General features: G+C 44.2%; 1 protein-coding gene across 2 annotated transcripts in view; it reads right to left on the minus strand.

Annotated features, from left to right (window-relative positions):
* camsap1b (calmodulin regulated spectrin-associated protein 1b) overlaps positions 1-23577 on the minus strand; it is a 40973-nt gene extending 17396 nt beyond the window's left edge. Inside the window, exons 1-5 of one of the 2 annotated variants that reach the window (XM_080739308.1) lie at positions 23410-23577; positions 22374-22540; positions 15426-15688; positions 6078-6239; positions 4449-4529 (exon numbers count right to left, since the gene is read on the minus strand). In XM_080739308.1, coding sequence (XP_080595434.1) covers positions 4449-4529; positions 6078-6239; positions 15426-15688; positions 22374-22539 — 672 coding nt within the window. In that variant the 5' untranslated portion in view covers position 22540; positions 23410-23577. Of the gene's footprint in view, positions 1-4448; positions 4530-6077; positions 6240-15425; positions 15689-22373; positions 22776-23409 lie in introns of those variants that run through there. The other variant, XM_080739307.1, reaches the window with a different exon arrangement.
* Positions 23578-25361: the final 1784 nt, after the last annotated feature.

The raw sequence follows: 25361 nt of genomic DNA on the forward strand, positions 1-25361 counted from the left end.
CTATACTGCAAGACATTAAGTATTCCAATTCAAAAATAGCCAATTTACAACGTTTCGAGCTTGTAAATCGGCTATTTCTGCTACTTTTGGGTGACATAATAGAATGACAATGTAGGACATTCATTTACGAAAAAAGTTAAAATATGGAGATAATACGGTTTCCGCCCGACAGCAATTCCACACAAGGGAGTGTGGAAATATACTGTAGTGGCCCTCTCCATCATCAAAGTTGCCCATCCCTGGTATATAGCAACAAGTACACACAGATAGGTGTTCCAGGCCTAAATGGGTTAACTAGCCAATTCAATTAATCAATATTTCTCAACAAAATATTAGCAGAAACAGATTTTGACGGAAAGGTGAAATAGTTTGTTTTCAGAGACTGTTGCTCCTTTTACACATCTTTGCTAGACAGAGGGTGGGGTGGCACATCACTATGATGACCAGCAATACTGAAGGTTTACTATCTTCAGTGGAAAACAAATCATGTGGTACCAAAATGGAGTATAGTCGAGTGGAGCTGGTACCATGCAGTGGTAAAGTGCCAAAAAAGTAATGACTAGTGCCACTAGTGAACACACAGAGACTAACAGGTGAAGCTATTCGGGGCATGTATTATCCATCTGTGGATGTTTTGCGTTTCGCTTTGAAAATGTTTCCACTCTACTCATTTTAAGCCCAGGGTTCTCCCCAGGACTCCGTGACTGATGAATACACTACTACTGAAATAAGATGACATGGGGCTGATAATTGCTGCTTGATTGACTGATAAGGGAATTTCTTGTGAAAGGTATAACTGACAAGGCTTCACCATTTGTCAGATTGGGGGAAAACCCTGGAGCCTAATATGAATAGGGTGGAGATGGGAGTGCCGGTGTTGGTCATGAACAACACAGAATGGTTTGTGGAGCCTTGTGTGAATGCTGTGTCAGTGGCCCGCCGTGCAGCGAGCGGGCCCAGTCAAACCAGGCCATTAGGACAACTGGGAGGGACACCAGGGAATCACTGGCCCATTTCAGGATATTGCGTGTAGGGTGGATGAGTTCACTCACTGTTTGTATGCATGCTGCCAGTAGGCTACAGAGGGGGAAAGTCCCCCCCCCAGTATGTTTTATACTTTTTCAAATATTTTAACTTACTTAACTTAATTTTATACAATAATAATAATAGAAGTCAAAGGGGTTCTGATCAGGCTGAAACTTTGCCCACATTTGGAGTCACCCATCATAGAAAGATAGAGGAATGATTGATGTCACAGGATGGCCACATTAGGTCCAAGACCCACATTGGTGCCAAGCTGTTCGTATGTGTATCCTGAGATCCACATTGTTCGGTTATTTTGTTTTTATTGGTGTTAAAGCTTGCCCTCATTTGTCCCAAGTCCCAACACTGCAGTTAAAAAGGAAAGGCTGTATAGTCCTCCTTATCTGGGGCGGCCTTCACATAAAGAGAAAGGAAGCACAAACTAGCCCTCACCAGCATCTTGTAGCAACAGGTTAAACTATTAGTCATTCTGTAATAACCTGGTGAAAAGCCTCTGGCAGCAGACGTGCTTTGCGCCACCAATGCAAGCTGCTTCAGTGTCAAATAAAGGCAATTATTCCAGTTTGGAATTTGGAAATGAGACCCTTGGGGCTTTGCAAGAAAAATAAACCCAGTGTTTCTCTAGACAGGAGCATTTCTTCATCTGGCTGCTACTGTAAACACAGCTTCTGAAATACAGAGAAATGAGTTCACCTTCTTCTGCCAGTTTGTTTGCAGTGTGGTGAGGAAGAGGTTGAATTAAAGATTCAGTGTTTCTCATCAATTAACACAGTGGTTGCCAGGTATAGAATTAATTCATTCGGTATCTTCTGCCGGGTATTTTCAGAGTTTTTACCTGGTTTTCGAGGCTCCATGAACGCACCACTGGTTCCGGAAGTAATACGATTACATTTGGACGAACACCGATTCGTCTTTTTTTTTCACCCGGTTAAGAAAACTTATACTGTGATTTTGTTATGGCCGTAGAGAAGGGCTAGTTTTAAACAAGAACGTGATCTGGAGATTATAATATTATCATAATATGCCAATTAGCATAACAAACCTAAGCCCACCGCTTTGGAAGGCAATCATGTCACCCCCCCAATATGAAGGACTGATAAAGATTTTTGATTTGTTCTGTAATGTTTTTTTCTTTACGCTCCCCAAATGTTTCAACCCGTTTTAACAACAAAAGCTGTGAGATCTCTGCGAGTCTCTAGTTGAGCGAAACACTGTGTTAGGAGTCTGATCAAGGCATATTGGTGACAAAACTGTGCCTGTTCAAATTCTGATCCTTTATATATTTGATCAGCGGCTAAACACTGGTCATCCCTACAACCCAACTTAATAATCCCTCACAGCTACAATGCTAGCATAACCACTTTCAACCTGGTACACCCATTATAGTCATGTCATAAGCGGCAAGTTAAAAGAAATAGCAGATCCACAAGCTCGCAACGCAAATCATATATTTTTTTTTCTGTTCATCATATAATAACAAAGTATGTGCTATACCAAAGTATTGGTTAATGCAGAAATGATGCAAGTAAGTGCGGTCACAGTTGCCATTGCCATTGAATAAAGTATATAGAATAATCACAACAAACACATATGAGCCTCAATCTAGAGGGTAATACAAGTCAAAGGAATTAGGCTTGTTTTAATGGGCAGAGGATAATTAGGACCCAGTCCAAAGCAGACCCACGGTATAATAATCACAAACATGCTCAAGTGACGTTCCAGTTCCACGGTGTGTTTGTTTGCACTTCCCTGTGACACCCTCTACTACCTCCCTCATTAATGCAGATTTCAGAAACAACGATATGGCAGGCATTTCACAAAAGGAGCCCCAAGTTTAATCTAAGCACCACAGGTTCTACAGCAGCGGTTCTCAACCTTTTCAGGCCCTGAACCCCCAAATTGTCACTTGTCAACGGGAGACCCCCCTCCAAAAAAAGGCCGCCTGGGGGTTACGACCCATGGTTTGAGAACCACTGGTCTACAGCAGGCTATGCTCTACAGAGGCCAGTTCCTGGCTTTGGAGAAAGCGACAGCGTACCACGTCCGAGAGCTCTTCTGGCTCCAGCATGCAGTGGGCCAGCGCGTGCACGTCAGGCTAACACACACAAACACACAGAGAGCAGATTATGTCAGACACAAAACGTTGTGGACACAAAAGAAGGGAGTAGATGCTTCATTTATAACCCCTTGTTGTAGGGCGGCGTTATGCGCCAAAAATAGCCTATCCACAAGCTCATGAGCGTTGTGAGGCTGCTTACAGATCAGCCATTTCCGGCATGCAACGACGCTGTACAACAAAGTAATAATAAATCAGGCTTGAGAGTCGGAGGAGGGAGAGAGAGAGAGAGAGAGAGAGAGAGAGAGAGAGAGAGAGAGAGAGGAGGGGGCTAGGGGGGTGACACAGCAGATCAGCTTGGTGGGACTGTGCCAAGGATGGGATTGCAAAGGCGGGTGAAAGAAGCATGGATTGTGTTTAAGTCTTACTGACAGACAGACACACACACAAACACACGCACTGAATCCATGCTGCCTGTGTGAAGGGCAGAGAATGAAAATGACGAGTAGGGAATTTTGCACACAAAGGGGAACTTCTATCAGTCTTTCAATACACAATACTCAGTCAGAACAACCTCAAGGTACATTGTGACACGAATCCAGCAGCTCCACACACCTCCCTTTGCCGACACCCCACTACAAGCAGCACAGAATGACGCCAGATTTATACTTGGATGCGCCCGCGCAGGTGCCGTGCGCCAAAAATGGCAGATCTACAAGACCAGAAGCTTGCAAACCAGCCGTTTCTGGCGCGACACAACCCGCACTCAACTAAGTATAACTCAGGCTTGAGCGTTGAATGAGTGGTGCGCACATCGACACAGAACTAAGCGTGCGAGAGGGCGTGGGGGGCATGGGTGGGGGTATGGGGACTAGCATCCAACTTACAGGTACTAGTTTCCAATACCATTTGGAGGGAGACTATCCAGATAGCAGGGATAAAAGAGGGGAGGGGGCGAGGGTAAGGGTGGGTGGTCAGATAAAGGAAAAAGGAGCAGAGAGGTCAATAGAGGCTACAGACAGGAGGAATGGGTCCGCTTCCAGGTTAAGGAAAGAAAGAGAGAGAGAGACGAAAATGCAATTTTGGCGAGGAACATTTGTTATCAAAATTGGCGATCGAGCTGTTGTCTTGCAGCCAGATGTCCCTTTTAAAAGAAGTGCGTGGTGACACTATCCTCAATAAATAACATTTTATTTTATTTCCTATTGAAGCCTTTACTTTATGACAGTTTGTCCTAAAGCAGAAATAAGGGACTACTGGCTGAAGAGTTCACATTTTGGGCTCTGGCCCACTGATTTCTTGTTCCAAATGGTGCAACCGGAGAAGCGGCCTGCAGTGAGCGTGTTACCTTCTGGTGGCTGGGGGATTCCAGCGGATGCTGCTTGACCTTGTGCTCCCGCTCTGTAATGTCCCTCATCTTCATGTTCACCTGCGGAGCACGGACGACAAAACGGGTCATTTCTCAGCTAGGGGTGGGACGATAAGTTATATTATCGTTTATCGTGATAAAAAACAGTCACGATAATCGTATCGTGGAGATTTAATTTATCGCGATATTGTCCTCCATCATGCACTGGGATCAATTCACCTTTTATTTGCTGAGGTGCTGATCATTTAAACCCTCTATTGGTAAAACATACTTATAATATACGTACTTGATTTTCACTCTCTATCAAATGTCTTTGCCAAATGTTCCGCCCAAGGATAATGTCGATAATATTGTAAATTGCGATTTCTTTGGTCACAATAATCGTGATATGAAATGTTCATATTGTCCCATCCCTATTCTCAGGGTCCTTTTGAGAGGTGCCAACCCCTCCTCCTACTTATGGCTTTGTCTGTATGTACGTCCGAGTAAATGAAATGAACTCATAAAAGGCACCGCTCACTTCACACTGGGTGTGATTTCTTTTTTTCTTTTTTCCCCCCAAGAACCCTGAGTTTGATGTGCATTAAGGCACGGACACCCAGATTATACAATTTTTATCTCTGGGACCCCGATCTACACTGTAAAATCCTCATTATTAATTTACCTCTGAGAGATACACATGCAACCATGCACCCAAATGGACCCGTAAGGTTACATTTGCATTCTCTCTGAGTTACAGACCCATAAGTGTGCATTCGGTTCCTACTGCAGCTATTAATCACTTCTCTGGGGAACAACTCAAGGAACAGTTCACAGAGGAGATTGTGTGCATAACCTTGAACCTGCATTTAGGACAGGTACGCCATTAATAAAAGCAGCTTTAAACAAGTGCGCAGAAGTTTTACGTTCTCCTTGACCACGTCAAGGACCCACGTGTCGTGGGTGGGTCCATGTTTCACTCTCTATAACGCTTTAGGTTCTGAATAGATGTGACGGGATAATGCCCTAACTATGTTATGACTTAGGTCCTGAATAGCCATGACAGTATACAAGAGAGCAGCCCACACTCCCTGTTCCCAGAGTGCCATTAAGCGAGACATCTCAGTGAAGGATCAGAGCTGCTGTGTCAGATAGCCTGCAGTCCACTGATTGGCAAACGTAATATGAACGTGTTACTGACCTGCATGTGTGTGTGTGTGTGTGTGTGTGTGTGTGTGTGTGTGTGTGCGTGCGTGTGTTACATGATCAAATTGGCTGTCCACTCTCCCTTGGCCCACGCCCAAGCAGGGAATACAAGTGGGCCACATCAATGTGCATCACATTATTCATGTGGCACAGTGCTGAGTGAGCCGAAACACAGCAGCTTAATCCTGAGCAATACTTAGTTGTGCACGGGTGTCGCGCACCGGAAGCAGTCAATATACAAGCTCGCAATGTGTCCCACTGCAACGAGTTGTGAGCTTGTAGATCATCCATTTCCACGCTAGTCAGTATGAAACAGGCCTCATGTCCGAAGGGCCACGTGTGCCGTGTGATATGCTGTTCTATATTTGTTTGGGACAGCGTGCCCGCTGGGTGCACGTGGGGGTGGCACGAGGTTATTCGGACCTTGTTGATCCAGAAGACCATGGCGTCCTCCAGGTCAAAGGGCAGCTCCTTGGAGGCACTGAAAGTGGAGAAGCGCTTGACGCAGGCCACCACCGTCTCGATGCTGATCATCTCCACCGTGTAGGCCATCATCAGGGCGTCGATCATGGGCATGTGAGCACTCTGGGTGGGGAGAGATGGAAGAGAAGGAAAGAAAGACAAAGAGATGGAGAGCACAATTCAGTTAAGTCAAGACTGTAAAAGTTAAAACCTCTCAGGCTGGTACAAATCCCTTATTTTAACTCCTTCGATAGGAACCTGGAAACCCCATACCCAACCCAAACCCTAACTGTACTACCAGATTTAATCTAAATGGAACCATTTGGTTGGTATGGAGCTTGACGAGGTCAGTACAAGGACTGGGATTAGGACCAAGTGCTGCCTGAGAGGAACATTTTTGTCTAGTCCAGCTTTTATACACACTGAGAATTTGCAACCTCTCAATCAATAATATGATGATTCAGGTGTTAAACGCAAAACTACCTCAAAATATATGGAAGGGTTAAGTCCCTTGCCTACAACCGTGTTGACTAGGGTTAGAACTTCCAATCCTCCATGGTGCATTTGTCTTGGCCAGGCACAACAACCAACAACACAACTTAATTCACCATTTTCATGGGTGGGAAGCTGGTAGGAGTGGCCGTTCTCTGTCGCTGCATTAGTGACTCTTACAGGTGTGCTAGGGTGCCTTACAGCAGCAGGGAGCAGAACTGAGAGGGATAGCGTGTTCCTCTGCATGCATTATGCCCTTTGGCTGAAACTCCTCACTGTCCAGTGAAAAGAAGCAGCTGACAACGTCATCGGAGAGACATGTGGTTGCCTAAACCTTCGTCAAGAACAAAGAGTAAGGGTCCATTCATACTCCTAACACCTCATTTATTTAGGTTCGGCTCTGTCTATCTAACTATATATGGTGTGTCATTCGGCACCAAATTAATGACGTTAAACCCCCCCCCCCCCCGATCCTCTGAATGACGCCATATCATAGTTTAGACAGAGCCGAACCAAAATAAATTAGGCTCTAAAAGTGGAGTATGAATCGACCCTCAGCAGTGACACGAAGGGGGGAATTGGCATAATGACCCTATTGGGAGAAAAAAAACAATTGTTCTAAAATATGAAATCATGAGCCAAAATACTCAGGCCTCCAATAGAACAAACCCAAGTGTATGAAACAAAAATGCAAGTCTCTAAATAACCTCTTTCTAATCTTCAACTCCTTGTGCACTCTTCACTTCACGCTAGCTTAGGCTTCATTCTGTTCTAATCCTATCAAGATGCACAGGAGGGAATCCCCACTCAACGTGGCCCAACACCTGATGCCTGACACAGACATTTGGTAACCGCAGTTGGGTATGCACCGTGGTAAACCCATGTAGCCTGGCAAGCCAGCCCTGATACGTGCTCAGTTACTCATTCCTTTGAAGGAACGAGTGAGTGAAAGCACAGTATGAGGCAGGCTTGCCAGGCTAAAGCCCATGTCCTTTGGTAACCAGAGTAGGCATGTACTGTGGTAAACCCATGGTCTTTATATGTGTGAGCCATATACCTTCACCTGTATGACCTTGTGTTGATGACAAATACAGCATTCAACACAAATTTAAGTGTATCAAATATCTGAGCTATCAAACGATTAGTGTCACAAACCATTTACTAAATTCTATCCAAATTGCCACCCTGGCAGATAATAATAATAATAATAATGCATTTTATTTAAAGGCGCCTTTCAGGACACTCAAGGTCGCCGTACAGTTTAAAAAGACAATCAGTTAAAAACAGGCAAAGTATACATCAACAACACAACACAGTAAAGTCAATACAATCAAAACACTGAGATAAAACAAATAATACATCAATATGTCAAGTAGTACTGGGGGAGTGAGTGTAGGTAAACAGATACACGGGTGTTGTGGGAATTTTAGAGTGAGTATGCCAATTTGAACAGGTGGGTTTTGAGTTGGGATTTGAAAGTGGTTATGGAGTCAGATTGACGGATGTGAGGGGGTAAGGAGTTCCAGAGTCTAGGTGCAGTACAGCTAAAAGCCCTGGCACCCGTGGTGCTGATGTGAGTACTGTCAAGACAGGCCATTGACAGTTTGTACCAGAGTTTACAGTTTTAATCACCAATTGAAATACAGAGCAATACTCCATTCAATGCGTTATGACCCTGATGGAGCACACTAATCTAATTGGTGGCGGGGAACAGACAGAATTAACAAAGCTAATTAGAGCTATTCAGAGCGTTCACAGCAGCACGACCCCAGACAGCCAGACGCCAACACACACTACAAGAGACAACAACAACAGACAACATATAAAATCCTAATCTACATTGAATATAATATATATAGAAGATGCAAGCATTAAGAGTAAATGTGTGTGTGGTTGCTAAGCTGGTGGCAATCCAAATTGTACACAACACGTTTAAAGGCCCATACTGGTGGTCTGACATGTTTAGCTCATTGAGTAAGACTCATGGTATATTGTCATAACATTGTTATGTTTATGTATGACAAGCATAAATCAGCTTGAACGGCATGACCGGGGTCATGTGCTGACGACATGCCGATCAGTGCGTTTTTCTCTGTTGAATCTGTAGTGTACACACAGACTAAACAAGTACAGTTTAGTTCAGTGATCCTGTAGATTGAGGTTCCCTCTTTCTCTCCCTATTGCTGATCCAAGCGTATTTGCCAATATGCACCAACGTTTAGTCCATACTCTATATGGTTACAGTATATCATATGATGATTTGTGCTTTTGTCGGCCTTGTCGTGGACGACCAGGCCATATTTATACTGTATGGGCGTATCTGCACACTCTCCAAAGACAGACAGACAAGACAAGACAAGACACCACCTCTGCCACAACTTGGAACTTTATATAGAACAAATATGGCTGAAGCTGTGAATAGACAACTAAATGGACTGATGCTGCTAGGGGCCTTTAAAACAGTTCATCCACATAGTAGCAATCATGTCTTCTGGGGTCCATGAGCAGTAGTGATTAGACAAACAATAGAAAACAGACAATGGGTTTTGTTCGATCCTGAACTGCCCTTCATCAGCCCAGCACAGAACTCCACAGGGAGGGGGAATGCTGCTGCAGTCTGCTCACTCACACACGCACGCACGCACACGTACAGGGCGGCTACTGGGATGCTGTGTTAACTAGCCCCAGATGCTACTCAGGCCTGGTTTTCCTGTTAAGAGGAAACGGGAGTCGGGTCAGAAGAACAGTCTGCAGCCAGGCAGGTACTGGATCTCTCACCGCCACATGGGAATAGGAACATGGGAGTTGCCATGGAAACATCTTGCAGTCAGCAAGCTGGTGTGTGTGTGTGTGGGGGGGGGGATTATCACTTCCTCCCAACAGTCTATCCCCTCACAGTGTATCTGACAGAATGATCAGGGGACCCCTCACTCTTGAGAGTGTACAAAGGGAACCAAATGATTCCATTTTGTACACACAGGATTGTACAGTGTAGACTGAGATTCCACACTATAGTTTAGTTCAGTGATCCTCAACCTTTTACATTTCAAGTGTTAATTGAACTTCAATTTTTTTGTACACTCTCAAGAGTTTGGCCCCCTGGTGGTCCCCGCCCGGACCCAAAGTTTGATAAAGGGTGGTCTGCAGGCAGCAGCGGAGGATTTTCAGCCTCTCTCCGGTGCTTTGTGTCTGGCTATGCTTACACATGGGGCCTGCGCTGGGATTATTCACCAGGGCCCTGTCAGGAACCAGACACAGACACACCCCTGCCGTCGTCGTCACACCGTTGTTTGTCTCCATGGTAACAGAAGAGGGGAAGAGACAGTCGAGACGAGGGGAAGCAGGGCTGGTGTTTCTATCTGTTCTGTGTCCAAGATGAAATTGTGAGCCACTGGATCTCTGCACGTTAAAGTTTAAACTACCCAGCCAACTTCACTCAATGGCTGTGACAGCATTGTGCGCTGTGGACTCAGGCAGAGGCCTAGAGGCCATGGGCAACAAGGAGGCACAGTATTATTAATATAATGGTTACAGGAAGGGGTTGCTGGTGCCAAGCCTCAGATTCCTTGCTGTAGGACAGATGCTATGACCTATCTGGTGGGTGTTTGAGCCTGGCATGTCATTGGTCCCTGAAAATAGACTGTCTACCAATGCCGCGTTCACGTCATATCTAAGAATGGGAAGCAGTGGGCGACGCCAACCCTCAGGGAGCATGCATGTGTCTACTTATATTTATTCTGCCAGGTAAGACTAGGAGATTAACTAATGACAACCGTGATTATGAATAGTTTTCACAACTTGGCTGCTCGTATTTAGTTTGACTACAATACGATAACATGTGTCTCTTTGATTGTCATTTTTTAAATGATTACTAAATGTGATCCACTGTATCCCCCCCCCGCCCTCCCCCAGCAATGGACCCCATATCAAAGGACTAATGGGTCCATTGGACCCCCTCCAAGACAAACACTCAAAGTCTGTCAAACCATGATTCACAGTTATCATGCCATCAGAGACAGAGCTAGACAGATGGAGGAAGAGAAATTAAGAGGAGGAAAGGTCACTGGGTTGGATGAGACTGAGAATGTAGCCGAATGGAGCGAATGAAGTCATCCAATGTGGTTACGGGGGACAACGTTCCGGTGCTAAATAAAACCAAGACACAAGCCATCTGTGACCGAAATGACAGCTAGGAAAGATCGGCAGCAACAAGATCCATCCTAGAAGTATTAACCAGAATAACCACTTTCAACCTGGGTCCCTATTTTGGGCATGCCGATATAATCTAAAAAGAAAAAAAAAAGTTTTTTGAAGCACACAAGGGCACAGGATCAGAACGTGTTGCGTCATGACGTGTCGAGGTTGTTTTCGGTGCCACACACCAACATTTTCACGATGAAGCAGAAGGGGCTTTAAAGGACAACTTTGTTTTTTTACAACAAGGGTTAATATTTTAGATTGTAATTAAAGAATGTAAAAGATGAGTGTTAAAATTATTTCATTTACTTCTTTCTATTGTTTTAGAGATTCTAATTTCAGTGGCTGGGGGCATGCGTACTAGTGGCTAAATATGTCATTTTACATATACAAGCCCATTCCCAAGATACAACGCAACCTTTCATGGTTGGATGTGACTTATTATGGGGGCTAGAAATGTTACTGTAAACAGCAATAAAGAAACTGCTGGCTTATTGTGTCTAAAAATACATATTTAGCCACTTGTACGCATGCCCCAATGCGTACGCATGCCCCACATTTTAGCATGGTGAACGTGATAAAACAATAGAACGAAGCAAATGAAAACATTTTAACACTCACCTTTTCTTTTCACTAATTACAATCTAAAATATGAACCCTTATTGTAAAAAAAACAAAGTTATCCTTTAAGTAGTTAAGTGACACCACAACCCTCTTCATATACAGCAAGGATTGAATGCAGACAGACCCAAGACCTATGTTTTTTATTGGGGATCAATTTTTACTGGCTCAACCTACCTACACAGCAGAGCATAACTCCAGTGGAAAAATTAAGTGTTGGCACTTGTAGCCATTTGTGTGCGGTGTTAATAAAACACTGACGCACAGCTGATGGAATGTGCCTCTTGTTCAATGGTTGCCATGGCATTTGTGTTAGTGAATCACTGTCTTCGCTACGGAGATGAAAAACTGTCAGTTCTTAATTTAGACAGTTTTTTTGTATTACACAACAGTTGGTGTCTTACCACGATAACTAAACATCCATAACACCCCAGCTCTATTATACACAGTCAAATCCATAGTGTTAGTTTAACTCAGAGGGCGCTTTTCGACAAAGAAACGTTTTGGGTTCTTTCTCCCACCTATGGGATGAACCAGAGGTGAGCTTTTCCACCGAGAACCGAGTTGGTTCCGAACCGTAAAAGTTGGTTCGGAATGGGAACCACAAAATCCTTGGTTCCTCTGGTTCAATCTGGTGAAAACACAAGCCGATTCGCAAGAACGAACCAAGGTTCCAAGAAAGTTGAACAGCACTGGTTCTTGAACCAAGGTTCTTCTGGTGGAAAAGGCCCCAGAGACAGGCACAGATGAACGAAAAGGGTCTCGGTTACATTAACTTTAATGTGTAGTAGGTCTTATTCAACACTCATCCAATTTGGTTAACAGAAATGGGCCATTTATGTCTGACCTCAAATGCTTTGTGTATAGACAGGCAAACAGACAGAGAATGGCTAGGCTCCTAGACCAACATTAAAAGCTGTTCGTGTTGACTGAAAATGAGCCTGGCCAAGAAGTTCTGTGAATAAAAACGGTGCCGCCATTGTAGCACAATAACAAAGACACCAGGAACGAGGAAAAAGCCACCCATAAGCTTCTCTCTGGCATGGCACGCCCTGTCTAGCATGTGTGGCAGTCAAATTAGCACTCCTAATTTGAATAAAATAACGTTGCGCGCACAACCAAATCACATGGAGCCTCTTTGCCTAAATCAGGCCGCAAAATCTCAGAACCTATAAGGCTAGGGCTGTCACAATCATGATATTTTAGTTGATGATAAATTGTCAAACTAATAATTGCGTTTCATTGTGACATTTCTGTTTTAAATATAAATATTTAACTTGGAAATAATAATGGAAATAAATATGACATTTGTATATTTCATCCAACTGTTTTTATACAGATGTATGGAAATGATTCTAATCATTGTGATTAGGACATTATGTAATAATTGTGACACTGAGAACAATTCAAGTCTTCATTACATCATCAAGTGAAACAGCAAAGTACACAGCACACTGGATGTGTCAATACCCAGGACTTAAAGGTTATATTTGACAGGTCCATTATGTGATTGGCATTTCAATGTTTCCAAAGTGCTGCGGCCAAGATGCAATGATGGCTCAATAAATGGGAACAATATCCACTAAGATAAGGCATGGAGAGCAGGAAGAGAAAGGGAATGCGCAAGCTGTGCCTGTGTGCCACGTTGTTATAGTGTAGGCCCTGCTTTTCTTTATAACATTAACAGGCCATATATTAAGGGTGTAACAATCCATTAATCTGGATTGATCAATCGATTCCACGCGGGTAACAATCCAACCTAATTGATGCAAAGCTAAAATGTTGATTCAGGTCGCAATGCTATTGCAAAGCACACAAAAGAAAAATATATTAAGGTTTTTTTACGCTAGCCTCCGTGGCTCAGGAGGTAGAGCAGGTTTGCCGGCTTCTCCTGTCATGTCCAAGGCCGGCTTTACACTGCCACGGAAATCTAGCCTGAATCAGATCTGAGTCACTTCAAAAGTGGAATCCGATTTTTTTTAAATAGTCTAAATCCAAACATGTCACATGCAGGTCACATGAAATCCGAGAGGTGGTTTCAAATCCGATCCATATCGGATCTGAGGACATCTGACTCAGTCTGAAAGCAGCAACCACATCCACCCCATTGGGTTATATGCAGGTCACATGCAAGTCACATCAAAGTGGTCAAGCGTCACTTGCTGTGCAACCCGAGCGCGGAGCGCCGACGTCATTACAGAGCGCGATTATTTACTATTTGATTACAGCGCATATTACAGCGCGCTGAGCACATGAGAAAAACAAGAGAGGAGAGAGAAAACACGTGAGCTAAATAGATACAACCAGAGAGAAGAGCGAAACACAAGAGTGAAGAAAAGGAGAGAAAAAGTTTTTGTTGTTGTCGCTTGTCTGTTATGTCGCATTTCCTGAACACGTGATCAACTAGCATCAACGTTGTGACGTGACGTCATGACGCCGACGTTACCACGGTAACCAAAGCAGATATGTAGACGCAGGGCAGCTTTGGGCTGACGCTGTTAAAATCAGTCGGAACGCACATTTCAGATCTGTGTCACTTGCAAATGCAGTGTGAAAAGTCGGGCCAAAAGATCAGATTTGAGAACAAATCGGATTTGGTCTGGATTTGACTGCAGTGTAAAGCCGGCCCAAGTGTCCTTGGGCAAGACACTGAACCCCACATTGCCTAGTCCAATGAGTCGGTCGGTGTTAGCTTGCCACCATTGGTGTGTGAATGTGGGCAGTGAGGACGCTGGTGTCGACTGTTCACCGCTTCACCTCCCAATGTATGAATGAATGAACCATTGTAATGAGCTTTGAGCACTTGGAAAGGCGCAATAAAAATCCAATAAATTATTATTATTATTATTAGACGTCCACTCTTCATTAGGGATGGGACGATAAACGATATTATCATTTATCGTGATAAAAAACATGATAATCGTATGGTGAAGATTTAATATGTTGTGAAATCGCCCTCCGTCATGCACTGAAAAGGATCAATTCACCTTTTATTTGCATATCCGGTATCACTTAAACCCTCTATAATTGGTAAAAGGTACTTATAATATATCAAATGTATTTGCCAAAAAATAATAATAATAATAATCTTTATTGTCCCCAAAGGGAAATTTGTCTTCAGTCTGTTCAAACAAGAAACAACACATAGCCAAAAAGACAACACAACATAGACAAGTCATCAGTACCCCCCTGTACACAGAAAAGACCCTCCCTTAGCGACGGGGGCGATTGTTTAGCAGATCGTTAAGTGCAGCAATGGCTGAGGGGACAAAACTCCTTTTAAACCGAACTTTGTGCCACGCCAAGGTTCTGTATCTTCGCCCAGATGGCATTAGGTCAAAGTGGCGATGCAGAGGATGGTCAGTGTCACTTGTTATTGAGAGTGCTAAGCGTGTAATGGCCTTATCATTCATATCAGACAGTGTGGGTGTGGGAAGTCCAATGATCTTGGAAGAAATACGGGTAATACTGTAAAGTTTGTTTCTGTTAGGCATGGGCAGTATGGTGAAGAAACATGCAAAGCAGTACAACAGAACAGGTTGTATAATGCTTTTGTACAGTAATAACAGAAGATGGGGGGCAACGGATAGTGATCTTAGCTTACGGATTACATGAAGTCTTTGCTGAAAACGTTTATGGATAGATGTAATGTGTTGATCAAACCTCAGTTTATTGTCCAAAGTGAGTCCAAGATATGTGAAGCTATCAACCTGCTCGACTGCTTTACCATGAATAAAGAGTGGGTTGAGTCCAGTGTGGGTTGCTTGAAAAAACAGCTCTTTTGTTTTGTCCACGTTCAACTCTAGATAGTTGTCAGTGCACCACTGTGTAAAATGAGAGATGGTGTTCTACAAGCTCACAACAAAGTTGAGAGCTTGTAGATCTGCTATTTTTTGGCAAAATGTTCTGCCCAGGATAATGGATTTTGATTATCGCGACAATTTCTTTTGTCACAATAATCGTGATATGAAATGTTCCTATCGTCCCATCCCCACTCACCATCTTGATGGGCATGGAGGCCAGGTCTCCCTCGGTGATGGGCGTGTCATCGCTCTCCACCACGTAGATGCCCTTCCTGGACAGGGCCTGGATGACGGACAGGTGGGACTGCAGCGAGGCGGCCTGCTCCGTGTTGAGGATGAGGGAGCACACGCGGCAGTAGAGCTCACAGGACAGCAGCAGGTGCAGCACGGGCGGCTTGATGTGCTCCTGGTCATACTGGTCCGTGTAGAAGGGGTCCCGCAGATCCTCGGGGATGTGGTCTATGGTAGGGATGGGGAGGATAAGCGTTATTATCGTTTAGCGTGATAAAAGAACATTCATAATAATCGTATTGTGGAGATTTTAATTTATCGTGAAATTATCCTCCGTCATGCACTGGGAAAAATTCACATTTTATTTGCTGAGCTGCAGCCATTTACCATTTAAACCCACTCCAGCGTGATAGCGTCACCTCCTCCTAACACACGTGTTAAGATTAACAACAAGCCTACAACAACAAGAGCAAGCATGAAGCCATCAGAATGGTCGCCGATAATAATAATAAAAAAAAAGAAAAGGCAGCGCGCTGTCACAGATAAAGCCCCAGACACCAATGGCTGAGTAACATCATCACCCATGCAACTATGCGATGCGGTCACACGTTTCTGTGTCAAGCCCCCGACACCAATGTCGGTGTAACATCCATGCATGCTGTTGCTGTCCTCCACATGCTGACAGAGACACAAGCTTGTTCTTCATCAGGAAACAAACAGCGAAAGTTGGATTTTCCAAAACAGACCCCGTCACCCGTCGATCCCGTTTTAAAGAGGAAAGAAGAGCTTAAAACCAACTTGCTAGGATTACGTGTTGATGACAGGTTTATATCCGATCTGCAAACTCAAAACTAGTCGCGCCCGCCTAGTTTTCTGACTGTGAGCTACTGAGCTTTCGGTTGATGAGTGGAACGCTTAAATCAGACGTATTTACACAGACACACTGCAGTGCAATTATTTACTATACAATCTATTATTGCTGTTGCAGCTGCGACACGTTACATTAAAGACATGTGATTATGTCAATCCTACCGTATTGCAAAAAACACATTTCTTATAGAAATCATTTGTATCATATTCTTCTTTTCCTCGTTGTATTGTTGTTTTTACTGTGCAAATAGGGAGCTTTATTATGGAAAAAACGAATGTGTTTTCCCTTTTTAATTGGGTAAAATAGCGAATTTTTTAACAAATTTCGGTTAACAACGGTTCGGTTATGTACTGATAAGCTTTTGCTTTTGCTCCCGAGATCACAGCGCATTGTGAGCTTGTAAAATAAGGACAGCAGGCTGAAAAAGGCAGCTATATCAGTCAGATGTAGCGGTCAGGTAGGATACTGAAGTAGGATGAAGGACATTCTGTAGGTAGGATAATGAACATACTGTAGTAGGGAGGACAAAGGACATGTGGCAAGCACCGTGATGAGCAGATATTCACGTGTGTCCATTGTCTGGTCACTTCTGGCCACGCCAACGGCACAACACAACAAATACACTTTCATCCTGTCATGTAAATGGCAACGCCTCGTGAATGTGATACAGAAACCTGCCAAAGCCCTCGGCATTATGACTTCTCGTGTGTCAACGGTATCAAAAGTAAGGCAGGGAGGACGCTGGCTTTCTGTGTTAAAATATTTGTTCATGCGAGGGTTTCGGTTTACTTTGCGTAAATATGGCCATACATGGCAGTTAGATGGGAACAGCTAGCTAGAGTGAGGGAGCACAGCCTTCTCAGGTGACAGCGCAGTGGGGCCTGCCAGTGCTAGGCTAATTTAACAATACTGCAGCCACAAAGGGAAAACAAACCAAGCCAATGACCTATATTTAAAAAGGGATTCTGTTGCTTTGCATACAAAGTCACGTGCAGAGCCAGAAAACTCCACCATAAAAAGATCATAAATCAATGTCAACCTAGAAAATGTCCTAATGAATGCAAAAACCAAAGAAGGTGAGATGAAACTGAATGCAGAAATGTGTTAATACTGTACCATTATCAGCCTTCTGGTCACACAACTGAAGCGGTGTGTGTGTGTGTGTGTGTGTGTGTGTGTGTGTGTGTGTGTGTGTGTGTGTGTGTGTGTGTGTGTGTGTGTGTGTGCGTGTGCGTGCGTGCTCTCCGATGGGATAAATGGAACCACTCGTCAGCACTCTCCCTTCCGCACAAACAGGAAGACAGGCAAGCAGGCATGGCTCTTCTTCAGCTGGGGCTAAATAACACTGTACAGCCAAATGGTAACACAATAGGCTGTGAAAACTACCTGGGATCACAGTCGCAATTGATATTAGAGCATAAAGAGACCTCACGTTGCAGGAAAAAAAAATTAAGCTTTTTCTTTACTAAACATTTTTATCCCACGATTTTGTAACCCATTTTTCACCCAGTGCCAATTATCTAATGTAATCCTGGGTGCAACACTCCCTCTGCCATCCTTGGGAAAGCTCTGAACTGAGCTCATGCTTCCTTCAGTGCATGAGGAGTAATCACGCCGCTTCTTATCACCTGACAGGGGAAGGTCCTCGGTTGGACGTAGCATGTGGAAGGAACACGTTATTCCAACCAGTTCCTTTTCCCTCCATCAGGCTGGTCAGGGGGAGACCAGGATTCCTGCATGTTTTTGTGAGGGTACCTACCCTTGGAGACACAGGGAGAACATGAAAACTCCACACAGAAAAGCCCTTTCGCCAACCCCACCTCGGGTGTGGGTGCTGAATGATGAGGCGGAGAAGAGAACCCACCCCCAGCACCCACAGCGTCCCCTGGCGGGAATCGAACCCAGGACCTTCTAGCTAGCTGTAAGGCGAAAGCTCTGCCGACTGCGCCACGGTGCCCCTGAACGTTATAGTAAGCTTTTAACAAGCGTGTGGCTCCCATGTGGATCTGATTCTTAGACTTCATGTGGCTAGTCTGGTTTAGCCCCGGACAAATGTAAACACAACACACCGTAAAAAGGTTTAAGGGGTACATCATTTCAACCCTGTGTAAAATGGTACATGGTGTGAATTTATGTAGTACATTTATCCAAAGTGCTTTAACAATATGCATTACATTCACACACCAACAATGGCAAAGGCAAGCCAAGCACGGCACCAATCTGCTCATCTGGAGCAGTTAGCGGGCAAGTCAAGTGTCTTGCTCGAGAGGACACTTTGACACCAAGCCAGGAAGAGCTGGGGATCGAACACGGAACCTTCCGATTCTCGAGCGGACGCTCTAGCCCTGAGCCACAGTGTACTGTAGTACAGATAAGGTCAACTAGCAGCCATGTACAACAAGCCAGTTGTTGTGGACCAGCGCAACTACAGCAGCAGTGTGGGTCATTCCTGGAGAGCTGTGCGAGTAGATCAACTCGTCACAACAACAGAGGGCCTGATTGTGCATGAAAACAAAAGCCGTCTACTAGTCTAGCCCGGCTGGGTCTTCACGTTTGACTTGCCTCCAGAGACACTGATGTTGTGTGGCAGCTGCCCCCCTCCTGCCACCGCCAGCCAGGCTGAAATATTTACTAACTGTAATGGAAAAGGGGTGGGGGTGGGGATGGGAGGGCTTCAGCAATGGCATAGGCAACGACACCTCATATATTCTATTGTGGGAATGAATGAGCTGCAGCAGCCAGTCTCCAGCCAGCCACATGTCAGGCTGGAGAGCATGTACAGGACATGACCAGCAAAATGCACAGACACGTTTGCCCACTCTTGCAAACTGTGTCTGTCTGTCCACTCGTCTGGCACACAGCTTGGGAGCAGCTGTGCCATGTCCGCTTGGCATGAAGACGGGAGTGCACACACACACACACACCCAGCACCAACGCAGAAACCACATTGATAAACAAACATCAGACACAGAGTCAAGCGACTGAACCTGATATGAGACGAGGCTGTATGTAATGGAGGTGTGTGACGTAGCGTTGCATTTCATCAAGCAAGCAGGAAATGAACGGTGCTGCATTTGCCACTGTGCCACCATATGACACACAGGATGAAACCCACTAAAAGCCTAATATATTCACCTCCCAAGGGATGGGTAGAATAATTGCAGCTGCACCCAAGAACAGTTATCCCCCCCACCCTGTCGCTTCATCCGAATTGCATCATCTTAGTCCTGCAATATTGTAGACCTTCTGAGAGACTGAGATGAGGTTCCTTTTATGACAAACGAGACAGTCTGCTGAAAACAAGCATCCTTCATAGTCAGCCATTGGCCCAAAATGCCAATTAAGACCGCTGCATTGCTATGAGCATCGGGTCTGTGCACTGTAGGCCTCAGTGATCCAGAGAAGAACATTGCTTTTCAGCACAGAATGCTTAAAAAACTGCAGGGACACAGTAGCTTCCTATTCCTGACCTCGATAACCATTAAAATATTGAACCTATCGTCAACTCTACAAGAAGCTTGGGTTTGACTCACGACTGAGGAACGGCATTCAAAAGACAGGTTAGCTGAACCTCTGATGTAATGACGACATTATAGAGAGACTGCTACACTTCATACAGGTAAAATGCAAAACAGTGCAACGTGCCAAGTCCACTGAATGCTAAAGTTCTGATCTGAAAAGTTGCCCTGGACCAAGTAAAATATATACATTTTGGAAGCAATAAACAATGGAAGTTAATAAGATGCCACTGTCGTTATTCTATAACAGAACACCTTCTAACCAACAAGTACTCTCCCTTCACCTGACTATGTTTTACGTTAACAGTCTTTTAACTTAGCAATTTAGCATCCCTGTTTTGGGCCCATTTCTAAAAGAATTACACAAACAGCGTGGATCTGCTGTTTTCACTATGTTTTGTTATTAATCGTGTAATTAATCCTAATAAAGGCAAAAGTTCTAATAAAAAGTATAATTGATTTGATTGAAGTAGCCCTACCCTAGTCCATATGCTGAGCCAGTGACTCCCCTATTCAAGTTTGTTGTGACCACACCTAATGTAGGGCTCGGCTGATATGGTATTTTATCACCGTGGTGAAAATGCACTCTGTTCCGGCGTTCAACGGTCAACCGCTGGGACAGCCACATAATTTAAAGGTCATAGGGTACGGTCACATACAGTATACGCATCAATTACCCATGCTGTCGTGGGGAATGTGGCCAGTGCCGTTTTTTTGGGTGTGTAGTTTGTTGTTTGACTTATGTTGCAGTGATTGGCTCACTGAAAGAAAACTACAAACAAAATGAGGTCAACCAACCACTTCTTTCCTATTCGTTGATGCCGCCCGGTCAAAGTTTACCAACCTATGCTTCAGGTACAAGTCTCACATGATGCACCATCATGAACAAAAAAGGAACAAAAAGCTCCAGCCCTTCAATCCCATAGAATGATGGATGTTAAAGGGATGCTGACGCTTACTCCCAATAATAATAATTATTATTATAATATTGTCTTACAACAGCACAATGAAGGAGCTATAAATCAGGTAACTGCGCTACCATCTATTCTACACCCATGCATTTTATCGCTCTTTATGCATTCAATTGATGCCATCAACAGGCATTGACACTAAGGCTTGCCCACCTGCCCCCGGAAGGTAAATAAAACCTTGGGGCAGGTGAAGCACTTGCCCGACTGGGCAAGTGCTCATTTGAGAGGGGACGCAACCGTCTATAAACACAACAAGAGATATCTGTCTAAACACCTAAACAAGGCCAGAGCGCTCTGTCTTCTGGTCTGAAATGTGAAATAAGAGGACTGTTTACCTAGAGTGCTGTGCTGTTTTTACTGTTGCTACACTTAAAAATATAAAATAAGTGTGAAACCATATTCAATCATAGCTATGTAGGTATTTGGGATTTGGAGGTATTGAGGTATGACATTTTTATCGCACAGCCCCAGAAAGTAAAGAAATAAGTGTTGTAGCTGTAATTAAAATATTGCCTATCATCTTATAACGGACTAAATTTACTTACCGGGCAAGTGGGCATGACCTTTGAGCAAGTAGAACATGACCTGAACTTGCCCGACGGGCAAGTGCCTCTGAGGCCTTAGTGTCAACCCCTGCATCAAGATATTTTAGCTGGACACTTGTGTTCAATGACAAAATGGAATCATCCAAGCTATCAAACACAATTGCAATTTTAGTAACAACCACAGATGAACAGTGAACACCTGTTCCAAACATAAGAAATTACCATTCACTTAACCATACTTACCTTGCTATGAACTGTCATTACAGGCCTAGACAAGATAAGACATGTGAGTCTAGCCTATGGCACCAGATACTAACACTGATGCCATTGTGATTGTGTGAAGTGTGAATGACTAGCTCTACAACTTATTTCTGGGCCCAGAGGACATTCAATCAAACAAATAAACTAATCCTGAACCAGAGGCAGCCAATCAGCCCTCCTGTCCTACAGTACCATGCTGGTAAAGGCCACTACACACAGTAAACAGAAGCTATCCAGTGAGTCAGTGGGGAAGAATTCAGTTGCCAAGTGTCATGGGGGAAATTAGAATTGGCACACAAGCACACAGACACATATTTCTTTCTGTTGGGCCCTTGCTGTCAATGCCCCCCTTAAAAGCTCCGCGCATTCTGCAATCTGCAGACCATCAGTATGCTGAGACGATGAGAAAGCATATCATGCTGTCCAACAGAGCATGAGAACATGTAGACTACTACTGCAGAACTTCACCCAATACACACAGGTTCAGTTAAAAGGCCATTACTGGCAGCTGAGCTACCAAAACGCCTTACCCGCCCCCATCTCTTTGAAGACATGTCTACTGTACACATCAGTGGTAAAGAAAAAGGCTGCACACTCGTAGCCACAATGCAGGATTTATTTAGAGAAGGGTTAGGGTGTGTGTGTGTGTGTGTGTGTGTGTGTGTGTGTGTGTGTGTGTGTGTGTGTGTGTGTGTGTGTGTGTGTGTGTGCGCGCGCGCGCGCGCGTGCGTGCATGAGACAACTTACCAATACCGTAGGCTTTGGCAAACAGCCATCGTAGGTTGGCATCTATTTTTGCTCTGGCAGAATCGTACATTTCCAAAGGTACAACTTCCATCGTCCCTTCCGCGACGCCAGCCAAATCCATTTTTCTTTTGGTGCCATCTCCACCAGCACACAAACCCACATCCATCCTTGAATCAGAACACACACACGCCCACAGTGTTGCATGAATACACCAATTAGGTTCTGACAGGTGGTTGTTAAAAAATAAAAATAAAAAAGGGGCTTTGCCTCCAGTGCTCCACATTTTAATCAACACAAAAGTGCAGCTCTATTGATGGGATGGCACAATTATCATGGGACAGTACTGTAACTTAAGTTACTGCATGGCCACTTCCATTAAGTCAAACACTGAATCAAAAGATGATTTATATCATTCAAAAAAAAGTAAGTTACAGGTGTGTATCTTGTCCCCACTCATAGCTGGCTGGACTTCGCCATTGTTTTGCAGGAGACCACATACATGATAGATACATACATACACAGATTACACACACACACACACACACACACACACACACACACACACACACACACAGACATACAGTACACTCAGACAGACAGACCCACACATTCTCCCTCCATCCCTGGCCTGCTGGAGCATGCTATTGAGGCACCTGCTGTCACATACATAATGCATGCTTTTGCATATTAACAGTTTAAATTTGGCTACACGTAGCTCGTGGTAAACAACACCATGCATTTCACTTCTTGGCTGTCATAACATAACACAAGCAGCTGTTTGTTTGCTATATGTGCTATTATGTTAACTTGGCTCAAACAGTGAGATAAAGGTTGTATGTGATCATTTGGGGCTAAAGAACAGCTAGCGTTAGCTATGATGTGGCCCATGCATGCAACTATAGCCTTTAGCCTGTGGGTGTGTGTGTGGCTTGCCAAAACGCACAGATCTATACAAGCTAGACAACGGGTTGCTTTCGCGACGCGTTGTTCGCTTGTATCTGTTCATTTTGGGGGGGCAAACGATTCTTAACGTTACCTTGAAAGGTGTGGCGTTGTCTCCTATCCACCCTTCAGCTCCGTCGCAGTGTACAAAATAAAATCACCCAAGGGCTTGCCTTGCTGTGCAGTGGCCTGCTGAACGCATCCTATGGCCAGCTAAAGCGCTAGCGGGCACCAGGCAGGCGGGCAGGGCGGTTAATGTGAGCGGTCTCCTCCCAGCAACAAGCCCCAATCTGCGGCCTGTGTGACCAACGGCTCCACGGTAGAGTCAGTGGTCCCCCGGTCCTCCCGCCCCCCAAACCCAAACAATACAATACAACACAAAGAAACGCAACGTCCAAAAGCGTGTTCGTTTAAAATCAAAGGAGGTGCCTCATGTTAGGTCACACATATTATTATTATTGTTGTTGTATTATTATTATTGGAGGCTAAATGCAGCGACAGACAGTCCCTCGGTTACTTCTTCTGTCCACAGAAATCTAATTATCAAATCCCGTCGTAAAGGTAAAACCACTGCGCCTGCGTCATTCCCATGTTAAATCAAATCTGGATAGTGACCAATTAGGCTTTGACAGCTTGCCTATCCGGTCTGGAGCGGATACGGAAGTAGTCTATGTAGTCTCGCGTGGCCTAGTCTCGCGTGGCCAGACTGTTGCCTCCGCGATTTGGTCAAATGCTCCCAGCATACAGTCTGGCAGACGGAAATAGAAACGGTGAGTGCGAGATAAAGCGGATGTGACGCAACCGCTCCCTTAGTGCAGTAGCAATAACATGTCCTACTGGAAGCGTTATGTCTCCTTTCAACATTTCTGGGGGCTTTATTTTGTCTTTCTCTGGTGTTATTGCTGTCACCTTCATGATGTTTTCAAACGTTTTCTTAAACTATACTCTCATAACAAGAATAGGCAGCTCGAATGACTTTGTCTGAGCTATTGTGTTTCTGTTATGTTTCCAATGGGACTACAGTTCAGTGCAGCAGTGGCTACTTCCGATACTCGCCGTTCGGGAGCTGCTGTTCCAGACTCTATATAGCATTCGGAGATTGTGGAATAGTTGTCTGGCTACGCGAGACTGTAGTGTACGTGTATGTGTGTGTGTGGCGTGAGCCGGATACAGTAGGCGGGTGCTAGACCCAGATCCGAGCACCAAATGCAAATAGAAACCAGGCTTTCCACACGTACTGCGGGAAAACTAGTGACGCGAGAATGAGATTATCATCACACAAAGCAATTTGATCATTCATTCATATCATATTATTATTATCATCAGACATCAGGGTACATGATTAAATGAGTCCTACTTGAACTTGGACATGACACTGACAGTTGAAGGAAGCCAATAAAAAATATAGCCTATAGTCTATTCTAGGCTGTGCAATACTAATAACATTATTATTATTATATAGCGTGTTAAAGTCCAAAGTGTACTGAATGCCAGGCCAAATAAACACATTAAAGGTTTGGTGCATTTATTAATTTTACATCCAACAGTATACATGTGATAATCAATGTTTTACCTTAAAACTGAACTTTGTGGCTACAGTGTAGCACAGGTGACCGTTACATAAAGCAACATAGTTCTCACATTAAAATGTAGCCTACTGAAGGTCAACAGATCAACTGTACAGTCTGTACACATATTAAATACACTTCATTTCACACTTCACTTAATTGTCTGAAGGATGCCAAACAAAAATATGTTTTACTAGTCTTATGTACCTATACCTGGTCTATACACAAGATGTAACAATAATGTACCACCTTGAACCTTGAACACTGGAGTTTTATTAAAGCAAACAGCAATACGACACTGCCACCTATAGACTATATTTTGAACTGCATAGCATTTAGACTGTTTAGTCCAACTGTGCACGCCACACTTAAAATAAACAACTTTGTGCAATAGTTCATACACCGGGTTGCCCCAGCCAACTAAAGCCCGTATCATAGTCGGGTCCGCAGTGGAAGGCGTTACACCGCGGTGTAGTCT

This window comes from Nannobrachium achirus (genome assembly GCF_963921795.1).
Source record: "Nannobrachium achirus genome assembly, chromosome: 12".
NCBI classification, from domain to species: domain Eukaryota; kingdom Metazoa; phylum Chordata; class Actinopteri; order Myctophiformes; family Myctophidae; genus Nannobrachium; species Nannobrachium achirus.